Here is a 15,789-nt window from a genome sequence, read left to right as displayed (position 1 = left end):
AAATAAATAAAAGGTACAGTATAGCAGAACAACTCCTCCTCTCAGACAGAGAACCACACTGCTGCCCCTATTCAACTCTGTCTGAATCTTTCAGTTGCAGAAACAAACATCTCAACATCAACATTTGACACAGTAAAATACCTGGTGGAAAACACTCTGTTACTAAGTAAGCAGTAGGTGAATTTCAGCCTGGACAGATTAAAACACGTCTGGTTTCCTGGTAACTTCCAGTTGCATGTAGATCTACACAGACACACAATTACTGTTTCCCCCTTGTCCTTCCATGGTTCCTGGGGGATTTTCAATTAGCAACACACCGTGACTGGCTCCTCTCCGCTCCAAACACCCACACACACATAACCACAAACACACACCCTTCCTGTGACAGACCACTTACCCGTTCTCCAGTGGGTCCCTGAGCACCCGACAGCGCCGTGATCCACGGACGAGCAATTAACACCAACAGACACACACACGGCGTTGACCGGGCGGAATGCCATTAGCCGCCATTAACACACACCCGGAGCAACGCTCACCTCACACACACTTCACGGTCATTAAGCTCTGATAAGTTGGAACATTTCTTCAAACGTATCTAGGCCCTGTCATTCCAGGGTAGGTGGTGCCTGATTCCTGGCTGGCATACACTCTCTCATCCTGTGATGAAGACAGGAAGTTGATTGTAACGCTGTGTCGGTTAATTAACGACATGGGAGAAGAGCGAGAGAAGGAGTGATCTATGGGGAGGAAGTGAGGACGTACTGTAGTTAAAGCTTGTTGTCATGAAAAAAAGGGTCCTTCTTAAACAAGAAAAGCCGTGAGCCAAATAACTTAATATTGAGTAAGAGTGTGAGATTTTCAATATTGCGGCGTTTTTTTCTTCTCTTGAATAAGAGATAGTTGTATCCTAGCCTGGTTCCATTCTGTAATGTACGTAGCCATGTTTTCTAGGATTGTCTTCCTATACATAAAGCTAGTGTTTCCCCTACAGTGAGGGAAAAAAGTATTTGATCCCCTGCTGATTTTGTACGTTTGCCCACTGACAAAAAAATTATCAGTCTATAATTTTAATGGTAGATTTATTTGAACAGTGAGAGACAGAATAACAACAAAAAAATCCAGAAAAACACGTCAAAAATGTTATAAATTTATTTGCATTTTAATGAGGGAAATAAGTATTTGACCCCCTCTCAATCAAAAAGATTTCTGGCTCCCAGGTGTCTTTTATACAGGTAACGAGCTGAGATTAGGAGCACACTCTTAAAGGGAGTGCTCCTAATCTCAGTTTGTTACCTGTATAATAGACACCTGTCCACAGAAGCAATCAATCAATCAGATTCCAAACTCTCCACCATGGCCAAGACCAAAGAGCTCTCCAAGGATGTCAGGGACAAGATTGTAGACCTACACAAGGATGGAATGGGCTACAAGACCATCGCCAAGCAGCTTGGTGAGAAGGTGACAACAGTTGGTGCGATTATTCGCAAATGGAAGAAACACAAAAGAACTGTCAATCTCCCTCGGCCTGGGGCTCCATGCAAGATCTCACCTCGTGGAGTTGCAATGATCATGAGATAGGCGAGGAATCAGCCCAGAACTACACGGGAGGATCTTGTCAATGATCTCAAGGCAGCTGGGACCATAGTTACCAAGAAAACAATTGGTAACACACTACGCCGTGAAGGACTGAAATCCTGCAGCACCCGCAAGGTCCCCCTGCTCAAGAAAGCACATATACATGCCCGTCTGAAGTTTGCCAATGAACATCTGAATGATTCAGAGGACAACTGGGTGAAAGTGTTGTGGTCAGATGAGACCAAAATGGAGCTCTTTGGCATCAACTAAACTCGCCGTGTTTGGTGGAGGAGGAATGCTGCCTATGACCCCAAGAACACCATCCCCACCGTCAAACATGGAGGTGGAAACTTCACTGCATCAAAGGGACGATGGACGGGGCCATGTACCGTCAAATCTTCGGTGAGAACCTCCTTCCCTCAGCCAGGGCATTGAAAATGGGTCGTGGATGGGTATTCCAGCATGACAATGACCCAAAACACACGGCCAGGGCAACAAAGAAGTGGCTCAAGAAGAAGCACATTAAGGTCCATAGAAAATCTGTGGCGGGAGCTGAAGGTTCGAGTTGCCAAACGTCAGCCTCGAAACCTTAATGACTTGGAGAAGATCTGCAAAGAGGAGTGGGACAAAATCCCTCCTGAGATGTGTGCAAACCTGGTGGCCAACTACAAGAAACGTCTGACCTCTGTGATTGACAACAAGGGTTTTGCCAAGAAGTACTAAGTCATGTTTTACAGAGGGGTCAAATACTTATTTCCCTCATTAAAATGCAAATCAATTTATAAAATTTTTGACATGCGTTTTCTGGATTTTTTTGTTGTTATTCTGTCTCTCGCTGTTCAAATAAACCTACCATTAAAATTAAAGACTGATAATTTCTTTGTCAGTGGGCAAACATACAAAATCAGCAGGGGATCAAATACTTTTTTCCCTCACTGTATATGCATTTAGGGGATCGTGGACGCCAATGCAAAACAATTTCAATATACTGTATATATAACGTAGATGTATATCAGATGTATGCCCCAGGAAGACTCCAGAAAGAACAAGCCCCCCACCCCCTAACTCTGCCACCGCTGCTACAAAAAATCCTAGGGGAAACACTGATAAATCCCAAACACACTAGACCACCACGTTATGTTACAGCCTTATTCTAAAATTGATTAAATTATTTTTTTCTCCCCCTCATCAATCTACACACAATACCCTATAACGACAAAGCAAAAATAGATTTTCAGAAATGTTTGCAAATGTATTAAATATAAAAAATATCACATTTACATAAGTATTCAGACCCTTTGCTCAGTACTTTGTTGAAGCACCTTTGGCAGCGATTACAGCCTTGAGTCTTCTTGGGTATGACGCTACAAGGTTGGCACACCTGTATTTGGCAAGTTTCACGCATTCTTCTCTGCAAATCCTCTCAAGTTCTGTCAGGTTGGACAGGGAGCGTCGCTTCACAGCTAGTTTCAGGTCTCTCCAGAGATGTTCGATCGGGTTCATGTCCGGGCTCTGGCTGGACAGCTCAAGGACATTCAGAGACTTGTCCCGAAGCCACTCCTGCATTGTCTTGGCTGTGTGCTTAGGGTTGTCCTGTTAAAAGGTGAACTTTCGCCCCCGTCTGAGGTCCTGAGCGCTCTGGAGCAGGTTTTCAACAAGGATCTCTTTGTACTTTGCTCCGTTCATCTGTCCCTCGATCCCGACTAGTCTCCCAGTCCCTGCCACGGAAAAACATCCCCACAGCATGATGCTGCCACCATAATGCTTCACCGTAGGGATGGTGCCAGGTTTCCTCCAGACGTGATGCTTGGCATTCAGGCCAAAGAGTTCAATCTTGATTTCATCAGACCAGAGAATCTTGATTCTCATGGTCTGCGAGTCTTTAGGTGCCTTTTGACAAACTCCAAGCGGGCTGTCATGTGTCTTTTACTGAGGAGTAGCTTCCGTCTGGCCACTCTACCATAAAGGCCTGATTGGTGGAGTGCTGCAGAGATGGTTGTCCTTTTGGAAGGTTTTCCCATCTCCACAGAGGAACTCTGGAGGTCTGTCAGAGTGACCATCGGGTTCTTGGTCACCTCCCTGGCCAAGGCCCTTCTCCGCTAATTGCTCAGTTTGGACGGGCGGCCAGCTCTATGAAGAGTCTTGGTAGCTCCAAACTTCTTCCATTTAGGAATGATGGAGGCCATTGTGTTCTTGGGGACCTTCAATGCTGCTGAAATTTTGGGGTACACTTCCCCAGATCTGTGCCTCGACACAATCCTGTCTTGGAGCTCTACGGACAATTCCATCGACCTCATGGCTTGGTTTTTGCTCTGACATGCACTGTCAACTGTGGGACCTTACATAGACAGTCGTGTGCTTTTCCCAATCATGTCCAATCTAATGAATTTACCACAGGTGGACTCCAATCAAGTTGTAGAAACATCTTAAGGATGATCAATGGAAACAGGATGCACCTGAGCTAAATCTTGAGGGTCTGAATACTTATGTAAATGAAAACCTGTTTTCGCTTTGTCATTATGGGATATTATGTGTAGAGTGATGAGGAAAATGTTTTATTTCATCCATTTTAGAATAAGACTGTAATATAACAAAATGTGGAAAAGGTCAAGGGGTCTGAATACTTTCCGAATGCACCTCCCTAAGTGTCCATGTATGCCTACTCACCCATACTTATCCAGTCAACGACTAGAAAGGTCATATAGCTACATTTACCATAGCACTCTGTTACATGAGACTGAACCGCCACAGAGGCCAAGTGCCAGTTAGATTCCTCTGACTGAACTGGGACTTCAATACAAGTCAACTGTCTTTCCATGTTTTCCTATCAGTGATGGTAACCTATACATGTATCTGTTCCCACTGGGTCATTGTGAAGGTGGTAGAAGATGTCTCTTAACAGCTGATACTGGGTCAGATATTACGACCATCCTGCAGTGATTATTTTATGGATTCATGAACCTGTACCTCATCGGTGTCCAGCATTTCTGCCAGGTCCATCTCGGTCATGTTGAGGATGGATGCAGCAATGGACTGGGCCTTGACCATGGACTGCTTGGACAGCCCTCCGGCCCCTACTGACTTCTTCTTCTCTGCCCTCTTCCTGTTCTTCCTCAGCTGCGATTTGGCGTCCTGCACCTCGCGGAGAGTTTCGCTTGCCAGAGCCTGAGAGGAAGAAAATAAAGAAAGGGTGATGAAACTAGAGAATGCGAGAGACGGATACAGATGTAGGATCTAAATTTCAGCCAGTTTTCTACCGCAGGGAAAAAAAGTCCTGCAGCAACAGAAAATGTGAATTATTATGTGTATTATAACTCATGGACATTTTTGTCGGGGTTTATACATTTTTTTGTAAGGGAAAAGTGGAAATTACAGACTTCAGAAGCCTTTTTAAACTTTAAATAGACCACAAGTTCAACATTTCCTGCATTGTTGGAAAGTTCTCCTGCAACAGGGTGATCAAATTAAGACCCTACACCTGTATAAATGATGAATAAATGAAACCTATCAAGACAGGAGCCGAGGGCGTCAGCAGCAATATAGAAGTTTAGTACCTGAGAGGGTTTCCGAGTTATCCGACCAATTGAATGGCGCAGTGATGACGGACACCGAGGGTATCTACACATCTTGGATATTAACAATAGGTTTTTTTCTCTGACAAATCTCCTCAGAATTGACGCGGACCGAATCACGCATGGGAAAGATGCTACCTTTTATTTATTTGCTTTTGAATGGGCTCACCATACAACAAGCCAATACAACGGCATAACAGTGTAAATAATTGAGCAATGAGGTGCATTTAAAATGGTGCCCGAGAGAGTGTGTGTGTGTGTGTGTGTGTGTGTGTGTGTGTGTGTGTGTGTGTGTGTGTGTGTGTGTGTGTGTGTGTGAAACCTCATTGGTCTTCAGGCACCTCAGAGGCCTGAATCCACTAAATGGCAGTTGGCTCTAAATACAAAGAGAGCGAGACAATTAAATGTCAAAGCTGCCACTGTACATGAGAAAGTCAATAACCCAAAACTCCCCTTTGCTTCATTTTGAGCTTATTGATCGATGCAATAATCTTCTGTATCATTCCCCTGTAAGCTCGCCTGAAAAGCTGACCTTGGAATGGACGGTCAGCCGAGAGATGGGCTAGGTAGCATGAGACTGCTTCTCAAGCACACACACAAGGAAAACTGCACACATACAGAAACAGACGTACACACACACACACACACACACACACACACACACACACACACACACACACACACACACACACACACACACACACACACACACACACACACACACACACACACACAGTGTACATAACCCAGGCTAATCATAAACAGACATACAGTAGACATCTCCATTGCTTTAGTTTATTTCATACGGGCAGATCAGAAGTACTTTGCTGAGGCTTTGCTAGATTTCATAAGGGAGAGCTCTGAGAGTTGGTGGGGAGAGTTATCGTTGACAGACAGATCGTGGACGGAGCCGAGGTATGGTATTAGATGGACTATTAGTAAATTAAATCAAATATAAATGCATGAATCTCAGACAAAAACACAAATGAGCTGATTCTAAAAACCAAAATAATATGACTAAACAGACTAGGATATTCTGTAGGGTTTCTCTGTACATTCTATAAAGTATTTATACTTAAGCTGAGGTGTCTATTCTACCCCGAATCAATATATTATTAGGCAATAAGGCACGAGGGGGTGTGGTATATGGCCACGAGGTGGTGTGGTATATGGCCACGAGGTGGTGTGGTATATGGCCACGAGGTGGTGTGGTATATGGCCACGAGGTGGTGTGGTATATGGCCACGAGGTGGTGTGGTATATGGCCACGAGGTGGTGTGGTATATGGCCACGAGGTGGTGTGGTATATGGCCACGAGGTGGTGTGTTAAATGGCCAATATACAGTTGAAGTCAGAAGTTGGAGTCATTAAAACTCGTTTTTCAACGACTCCACAGATTTATTGTTTAACAAACTATAGTTTTGGCAAGTCGGTTAGGACATCTACTTTGTGCATGACACAAGTAATTTTTCCAACAATTGTTTACAGACAGATTATTTGACTTCTAATTCACTGTATCACAATTCCAGTGGGTCAGAAGTTTACATACACTAAGTTGAAAATTCCAGAAAATTATGTCATGGCTTTAGAAGCTTCTGATAGGCTAATTGACATAATTTGAGTCAATTAGAGGTGTACCTGTGGATGTATTTCAAGGCCTACCTTCAAACTCAGTGCCTCTTTGCTTGACATCATGGGAAAATCTAAAGAAATCAGCCAAGACCTCAGAAAAAACATTGTAGACCTCCACAAGTCAGGTTCATCCTTGGGAGCAATTTCCAAACGCCTGAAGGTACCACGTTCATCTGTACAAACAATCGTACGCAAGTATAAACACCATGGGACCACGCAGCTATCATACCGCTCAGGAAGGAGACGAGTTCTGTCTCCTAGAGATGAAAGTACTTTGGTGCGAGAAGTGCAAATCAATCCCAGAACAACAGCAAAGGACCTTGTGAAGATGCTGGAGGAAACAGATACAAAAGTATCTATATCCACAGTAAAACGAGTCCTATATCAACATAACCTTAAAGGCCGCTCAGCAAGGAAGAAGCCACTGCTCCAAAACCGGCATATAAATGCCAGACTGCGGTTTGCAACTGCACATGGGGACAAAGATCATACTTTTTGGAGAAATGTCCTCTGGTCTGATTAAACAAAAATAGAACTGTTTGGCCATAATGACCATCGTTAAGTTTGGAGGCAAAAGGGGGAGGCTTGCAAGCCGAAGAACACCATCCCAACCGTGAAGCACGGGGGTGGCAGCATCATGTTGTGGGGGTGCTTTGCTGCAGGAGGGACTGGTGCACTTCACAAAATAGATGGCATCATGAGGAAAGAAAATTATGTGGATATATTGAAGCAACATCTCAAGACATCAGTCAGGAAGTTAAAGCTTGGTCGCAAATGGACAATGACCCCAAGCATACTTCCAAAGTTGTGGCAAAATGGCTTAAGGACAGCAAAGTCAAGGTATTGGAGTGGCCATCACAAAGCCCTGACCTCAATCCTATAGAATATTTGTGGGGAGAACTAAAAAAGTGTGTGCGAGCAAAGAGGCCTACAAACCTAATTCAGTTACACCGGCTCTGTCAGGAGGAATGGGCCAAAATTCACCCACCTTATTTTGGGAAGCTTGTGGAAGGCTACCTGAAACGTTGGACCCAAGTTAAACAATTTAAAGGCAATGCTACCAAATACTAATTGAGTGTATGTAAACTTCTGACCTACTGGGAATGTGCTGAAAGAAATAAAAGCTGAAATAAATCATTCTCTCTACAATTATTCTGACATTTCACATTCTTAAAATAAAGTGGAGATCCTAACTGACCTAAGACAGTGAATTTTAACTAGGATTAAATGTCAGGAATTGTGAAAAACTGAGTTTAAATGTATTTGGCTAAGGTGTATGTAAACTTCCGACTTCAACTGTACCACGGCTAAGGGCTGTTCTTACACAGCCCTTAGCCGTGCTATATTGGCCATATACCACAAACCCTGAGGTGCATTATTGATATTATAAACTGGTTACCAACGTAATTAGAGCAGTAAAAATTAAATGTTTTGTCATACCCGTGGTATATGGTCTGATATACCACAGCTATCTTCATTTTCCTGATAGAGCAAACTGGGTTTGGTCTCCTTAAGCGTGCCGAGACTTCTTCTGTGTCCTGGAGGAATACACAGCTCATTAAGAAACTGCCAGAGATCCTATTATTTTATTTACAGCCCTAATAGATATTTACTGTCGCTAGTCAAGGGTTACAATCAATTGACCCAAACCCTGAATGTGTGGAATAATCCGGAAAGAGATTAAGGGGTGAATTCATCACTCATTTTGAGCCCTGGGAGAGAGAAAGAATGAAAGAGAGAAAGAGAGAGAGAAGAAGTGTGTATATATGCAAGTGAGACCAATTGTATATCACACTATTGTGTGTGTGTGTGTGTGTGTGTGTGCAGGTCGAGTCAGTCGCACACAGCTCTTACCCTGACAAACCTAGTATCACAATCACCGTAGCCAGAGGGCCAATTTAGACAGCAGAGGCTTACAACATGGAGATGGAGATCAACTGAGCAGGGAAACACTGTCCTTCTCTAATAACTACCCCCATTCGTTTAGATCACTCTCACAAGACCACACTCTCACAACAACTGTCTGGAAGGACTGACTGAGAAAATGGCCATTTGAAAACACACAGACAGGGATTGTAAAGGACAGTAGACCACAATATGTGGTTGAGTGAATTCAGACATCTCAAGTGTGAACATGGCACCTTCATAGATATATACTGATATAGACTATTACTGTTCTGTTTAACTGTGTTCAGTACCAATACTTTCCAAGTATATTTCCAAATACATTCCAATATTCAACTACTTGTAATTTCAAATCAAACATTGCTGAATACTTACTTCTAAAGTATGTGAAAGTACTTGAAATAATTGAAATAGTATTTGAACCCAAATCTGGTGTCCAGCTTTGTGTCTGAGCCTAAGCCGGTGAGTGTAGGCAGCCAGTCCAGGGCCACTGTTTAGTGTTTAGCACATCAACAGAGGTGGAACATGGCCTGAGGCTGATAGAGAGGTGTAGAGGAGCCCGGGGTCCAACCAAACCGAGTACACAACAGAAGAAGGCCCCAGAAGCCCTCGACTGATCAATACATGACAGCAGTAAATCTCCTCTGGATAGCAGGTCAGCCTATCAAAAGGCCTCCTGTTCTTATCAGGAAACATAGAATGATGGGAATGATTTGAATGATGTGAATGCTCAACAACAGTGGCCCAGACATTCAGACAACTCAGCCCTAGTGTTCTGGGAACAAGGAAGGAAAGGGCTCAGTGGTAAAGATAGGATACAGGATGATGTTGTTAGGGGAGAAAATAGGGAGTGGGGGTAGAGAAGAGGGCAGGAAAGGAAGGTAGGGAGGGAGAGAGAGAGAAAGATGGGCAACCTATTATTAAAAACTTCCTGACAACAGTTTGCTCAGTTTATTTTGACCAGTGAAACAAATGTCTTGAGGGAGAACAAAGAGCTGGTGATGACCACAATGGTATCCATGTTGTCTCCTGGACTAGTTCTGAGGGAGGGGATACCATCGCAGTCTCTCTCAAGCCCCTCCCCCTCAACACTGCAGTCAGAGCTGATGGGCAGGCGTCACGGCGACGGTGTGATTGACAGGTTCTTTATCAGGCCCTGGCAGACACACCACTAGAAAGGCAGTTGGATTAGAACTGGGACCAGGCCAGACCTGGCCTCCAATCCCACTGGGCAGACACACACTGGCAGGGCCTTTACCCCCCATTATGCCCTCCACTAGCACAGACTAAGCACTCAGCCCTCACATCACCCAATGTCATGACTCAATTTGATGGTCGGATTAAAGACTGATTCAGAGGCAATTATGTTAATGAATCTAGAATAAGAGACGTCATATTACAATGGTTATTAGGTCTTTGTGTGAAGAGAACATGCCATGGCAGCAAGGCTAATTAGCAGTCCCTCGTCTGATTGTCATATCACAACCCTAATACGGTTATATTAGGATGCACTAGGCTAATCTCAGACCGAGATTGTCAAACTGGGTCATGTTCATTAGGCACCAAACGGAAGAAAACTGACTGAAACGCAGAGGGAGCTGGTTATTTTTATTTTAAATCTGTGGTGTGCCCGACTGAACACGACCCTGGTATCTCCATGTCTTTGACGGTGACCACCGACCCCTGTGCTGTGCTGTGTCTGCCCCCAGTACATTTAACCTCTGCCCTCTAACCCGTGCCCTGTCCCCAGTCCAGTACCTTAGTGAAGGCTTGTAGCTGCTCCAGCTGTGTGTGGGCCAGGCCCAGTCGTCTGTGCAGGGCCTCCAGGGCCACGGTGCTCTGCTGGGCCAGACCCTCCATCTGACGGGAGGCTGTCTGCTCCAGCTCAGCCTGGGCCCGCTCACTGGCTCTCACACGGGCCTGCAGGGCCTCCACACACTGCTCCTACAAGGAGGGAGAGAGAATGATATCAGATTTCCATTCACGCTGTTCCTATACATGACAACCCAGGGAGATTATATCATAATACAATGGGTTTGGAAATGACGCTATAAGAAGTCGTTGTGGAGTTAATCTCCACCTCTGTTAGTGTACTTCTCCCAGCTTGTCGATGGGAAGGAGAATTGTATAAAATCCACCTTATCAAATAGTATAATGCTGTTATTTTTTACCAAGTCAAAATAGAACGATCCCAGCCTGTGTGTAAGCAACAGCAATATTACCACTGCTGTCTACCTGGACGTCACACACACTACTAGAATGGTGAGCCTGAACTGATAGTGCTGCTACCTTCTTGTCCAGGCCCTCCTTGAGATCCTGACAGGTCGTCTCATACTGACTCTTCTCTTTAGTGGCTACGCTCAGCCTCCTCTTCAGAGAGTCTGTAAAGGCCTTCCTGTTAGTGGCCTCCTCTGTCAAGGTCTTCACCTGGACGTCACACACACAGAGGGAGAGAGGAGGAAGAACTTGAGATGACCTTAAATATAACAAAGATGTTTGAATGTGTTTTTCTTTAGCCCATGCTACAGTACTGTCTAAATTAAATCAAGGCTAGGTGTATATGTCGGTTAGTGGTGTTTTCAAGACATATAGTACATGCATAACCGATTCATTGTTAAATTTGCCAGCAGATGACGTCATGTGATGAAAACGTGCCATCTGAAATGTTGTTGTGACTACAGGAAAACCATAAAGTCTGGCGGGACTGTAAACGTGACATCTGAACTGTTGTTGTGACTACAGGAAAACCATAAAGTCTGGCGGGACTGTAAACGTGCCAGTGAAATGCATTTTATGCCATCTGATTATGCTAAGTCATTGTTGCGTGTGATTAAACCATGTGGTGTGAGATGTTAACTGAGGCCTACTTTCTTCTCCAGCTCCTCCACCAGTCCTCTGTGTGTCTTCTCAGTCTCCAGGAGGAACTTCATCCTGGTCTTCACGTCCTCCACCAGCTGCCTCTTCATGTGCACGTCTCTCTCTGTGTGGATCACCCTGGGAATGAGACACACACACACACACACACACACACACACACACACACACACACACACACACACACACACACACACACACACACACACACACACACACGTCATTAACACGCACGCAAAGATGCAGACGCAAACACACGCAGAACCAGACACACACACACACAACGTGTCCCCACACTCCCCTTCCATCACATCTCATTATGACAACTAAATATATTGACAATCCCATGCTGATAGGGGATGCTGCAGAAAATAGGAATGGCTGTATAATATCCCATTTGTAGACTGCATACATTCCTGATTCCTAGACTAGTGGGGAATGTCTATGCATGTTGTGCAACATCAGTTGGGGAACATTTCTGACAAATGACCTTCTAGATCTTCTGAGACACACTAACATCCAGACTGCAGTAACAGTCTGATCTACACTAACATAGATGCAATTCAACACATCCAAATAGCATGAAAAGAGACAGTTCTTGATGAAATGTTCCACTACTGTCCTCGCCACATGAAAACCCATTCGACTGGGGAGGGGGACGTGGTTCTGTAGATAACGATCCAGAGGGGAATCATCTCCAAAAGAGTTTGTTTACTTGACTAGTTGACTATTCTGACAGTAACTAAGATAGAGAGACACTGGGGGCCCGCTGTTGAAACGGCTTGGCTGTGTGTGTGTCTAAAATGTACGACGTGTCACTTCACATTTCCAAACCTCTCCCCGACACGCTTAATATTCCCGTAACTCTTTAGAGCCTCATCTTAAGAGACTCTTTCAGTTAAACGGCTTAGCGTGTTGTTTATTCTGTTTACATGTTTTGCTCCGTTTTTTTTTCTTCACATAAAGGCAAATATTACCGACTTCATGGCCTTCTGGGGTCCCGCTAGGGGGGAATCAGAAGAACAAATGGAATGATATAATTAAAGATCAGATGTGTTTCCTTTTAATTAATCAGGTTTACATTGCAAAATATGTTTTGTTGTTTCTCCTCTCGGCCTGCGCATATTACGGACTAGGCTTCGATTCTAAATAAACAGATGACGCAACCAAGGGGCAAGTGCCTTTGATATTTTTGTGTAAGTAAATGTCCCTGTCTCCCTCGATAGAGCCGTTAGCCTGGGGGCAGACTGGGCCAAATAAATGAGAGCTTGTCTTATTGGAGTGACATTAAATTAAATGAGAGAGGAGAGAGGAGAGTCTGGCCGGGGGGACCTGCTGCATAGGGTCCCTGGTTACCCCAATGGATTGAACCATTAATGAGAAAAGCCATATTGAACCTTTAGGACGTCTGTCTCTGTTGACTTTAAGAGCAGCAGCGTTAGAGAGAAGCCCAGCCACATCACACAGCTCCCTCTGTTCATCCCCAACACTAATAATGCTAATTACATCAGGAACATGTATTTTAGATGAACAGAGGATGAAAAAGAATGGGGGATAGCTACTATAGTAGTAGTTATTCTTCTGCAAGAGAGAGAGAGAGTGATCTGTATTTATGAAGTGTCAGTCGAGAGACTCGACTCGGAGCCTATATCCTGATCACTAACATTTTCACCCCACTGCTAGTTTCTTTTATCTCCTGTTTTTCCACTTTACCACTCGTCAAACATGCGCCCGTGATAATCACACTTTAAAGTGTTCGACAGACAGCAGTATGTGTTAAAAAACAAAGGAGAAGTCGAAACATAGATGTGTCTCTGCTAGACAGACAGACAGACAACAGGATCGCTGGAGATGAAAGAAGTAGGTTCATAAATAAAGCAGGGGCCTGGATGACAGATATTGACTGAGGACATGCGCTCTTACTTTGAAATTCACTTTTTTTTGTTGCCGAGGAGCAGCCTGCCTGGCCCCTTGGTGTGTACTGAGATGTATATTTCAGAGACGTCTGGTAGAGACATGTCTTTCATTCTGAGAGAAGCACACCCCGTCGAGCATGTGGCGAGGTGCTAGGGTAGCACCATGGCGATAGAAGAAGAAGGGACCAATGGATATGAGGGACGTTGTCGCGGAAACCGGCTGAGGGATCATCGCTCTGTCTCGGCTGTGATCTGCCCGCGCTTTGGTCACACACACAACGCCACTGTGATCGCTGTACACACTGAACAAACATGTTGGATGTATTATAGAAGATGAAAGGAAAAAAGGGGACTACAGTATCATATTGGGCCGAGAGAGAGAGAGAGAGAGAGAGAGAGAGAGAGAGAGGAGAGAGAGGAGAGAGAGGAGAGAGAGAGAGAGAGAGAGAGAGAGAGAGAGAGAGAGAGAGAGAGAGAGAGAGAGAGAGAGAGAGAGAGAGAGAGAGAGAGAGAGAGAGAGAGAGAGAGAGAGAGAGAGAGAAAAAGAGAGAGAGAGAGAGAAAAAGAGAGAGAGAGAGGGAGAAAAAGAGAGAGAGAGAGAGAAATAAACTAACAGGTCAGTCCATTCTGCCTTTGTTTGAGAAGACAAATGTAAAGTTTGATAAGTTGATAATTGCTGAGACCTCTTAACATGTTACATGCTCATCGATCACAGCTTGGTAGTTTCACTTCTTTCAACTATGTAAGTCATTAACAGAGGGCCCGGGGGCCACTGTGGTGTTGTGTGGGTTTTTGTGTCACGAGGAGCAGAGTTGATCCTTCCTGCGGCACACACACTGGATCAATAACCTTCTCTTTGATCAAAACCCTCCATCTTATCGCAACACACAATGAACGACAGGGCACACACACAACATACATGGCATTAACACACACACAGAAAAATAAAATCACACGAATGCACCAACACACAAACAGAAAACCCCCCAGAGACTATTCAGAGCTGAGCTGGAGAGCAGGGCAGCAGTCAGAGAGCTGCCACACGGTGGAATCAAACACTGCAGATGAGACAGAGAGGAGGAAGAATGAGCAAGAGAGAACGGAGCGAGAAAGAGAGACAGACAGACAGAGAATGAGAGAAAGAGAGAGAAACAAAGTGAGAAAGAAAGCGTGAGAGAGATAGAGAGAGACAGAGAATGAGAGAGAAACAGAGGGGGAGAGAGAGAGAGAGAGAGAGAGAGAGAGAGAGAGAGAGAGAGAGAGCGCAGGTCTCTGTACTGACTTCTCCTGCAGTTCTCTGAGCTTCTCCTCTCTCTCCAGCAGCTGGGCTCGCAGGGCTTTGTTAGCCGACATGTGCCTCGTCACCTCCGCCTTGGAGCTCTGAGAATGGGAGACAGAGAGACAGAGTGTGTGAGCGTGTGCGCCACAGAGACAGGGGTGTTGTGACACTAGCGGTGACAGGTCAGATGTAGCAGCATGTGTTCTCATTAGAAGTGCAGACACTAGGATGACAGGAAGTGACAGAAAGAGATGTATAATACATTTACACAGTTGAGAAGTAGGAGGAGATTGTGATTGTGTACGGATCCATTTTTAAACCTCTTGTCTGTCTTTGTCATGTGAGAATATGTGGTGTATAAATACATTTCTGTAAATTCTTTCAATTCAATTCAATTCAAATAGAAGTGAATTGGTATGACATCATAGCTTATATGTAGGGGAATGATGGGAAAGGAGAACCCTGTCAAGTAAAAAAGCTACAAATATATATTTGTTGTGTATGTTTCTGGTTCTAGGTATCAGTATGCCTCTACTGCAGGATCAAAGAGAGAGAGGACAACGTTGTGTCAAAGTCTCTCTGGTGCACGTCTCACACACACACACACACACACACACACACACACACACACACACACACACACACACACACACACACACACACACACACACACACACACACACACACACACACACACACACACACACACACACACACACAACCCTTGTGGCCCGTGACTACAGGTGTGCTTGTGATCATGAGAATGATGGATATTTGTGTGTGCATCTTCCTTTTGGTTTAAAGGAGCTCTGGTCTCCAGCGGAAACTCGTAGGATCACACACACACACCCTCCCCCCAACACACTGTTCTCTCTGCTCAACCTCCTCACACTCCACCATCACCTCAGCCTTTGGTAACGACAGTAGCAATATGGCGGATGACACTGATGAGTGAGCTAATGAAGGGCTGATAACGGCATCGTACTGACACCTCGGAGGGTTCAGCCACTCAGAGGACACATCCTCACATCCACGC

At 44.7% G+C, this 15,789-nt stretch overlaps 1 protein-coding gene across 2 annotated transcripts in view; it reads right to left on the bottom strand.

Annotated features, from left to right (window-relative positions):
• Positions 1–15,789, bottom strand: part of LOC106602318 (centlein) — a 195,106-nt gene that overhangs the window by 20,691 nt on the left and 158,626 nt on the right. For both annotated transcript variants that reach the window (XM_045716502.1, XM_045716503.1), the window contains exons 21-25: positions 14,757–14,854; positions 11,552–11,678; positions 10,974–11,111; positions 10,443–10,628; positions 4,543–4,740 (exon numbers count right to left, since the gene is read on the bottom strand). In XM_045716502.1, coding sequence (XP_045572458.1) covers positions 4,543–4,740; positions 10,443–10,628; positions 10,974–11,111; positions 11,552–11,678; positions 14,757–14,854 — 747 coding nt within the window. The remainder of the gene's footprint in view (positions 1–4,542; positions 4,741–10,442; positions 10,629–10,973; positions 11,112–11,551; positions 11,679–14,756; positions 14,855–15,789) is intronic.

Source organism: Salmo salar, chromosome ssa04 (assembly GCF_905237065.1).
Source record: "Salmo salar chromosome ssa04, Ssal_v3.1, whole genome shotgun sequence".
Lineage (NCBI taxonomy): Eukaryota > Metazoa > Chordata > Actinopteri > Salmoniformes > Salmonidae > Salmo > Salmo salar.
Note: the sequence above shows the minus strand (reverse complement) of the source record. Positions and strands in the feature narration are given on the sequence as shown.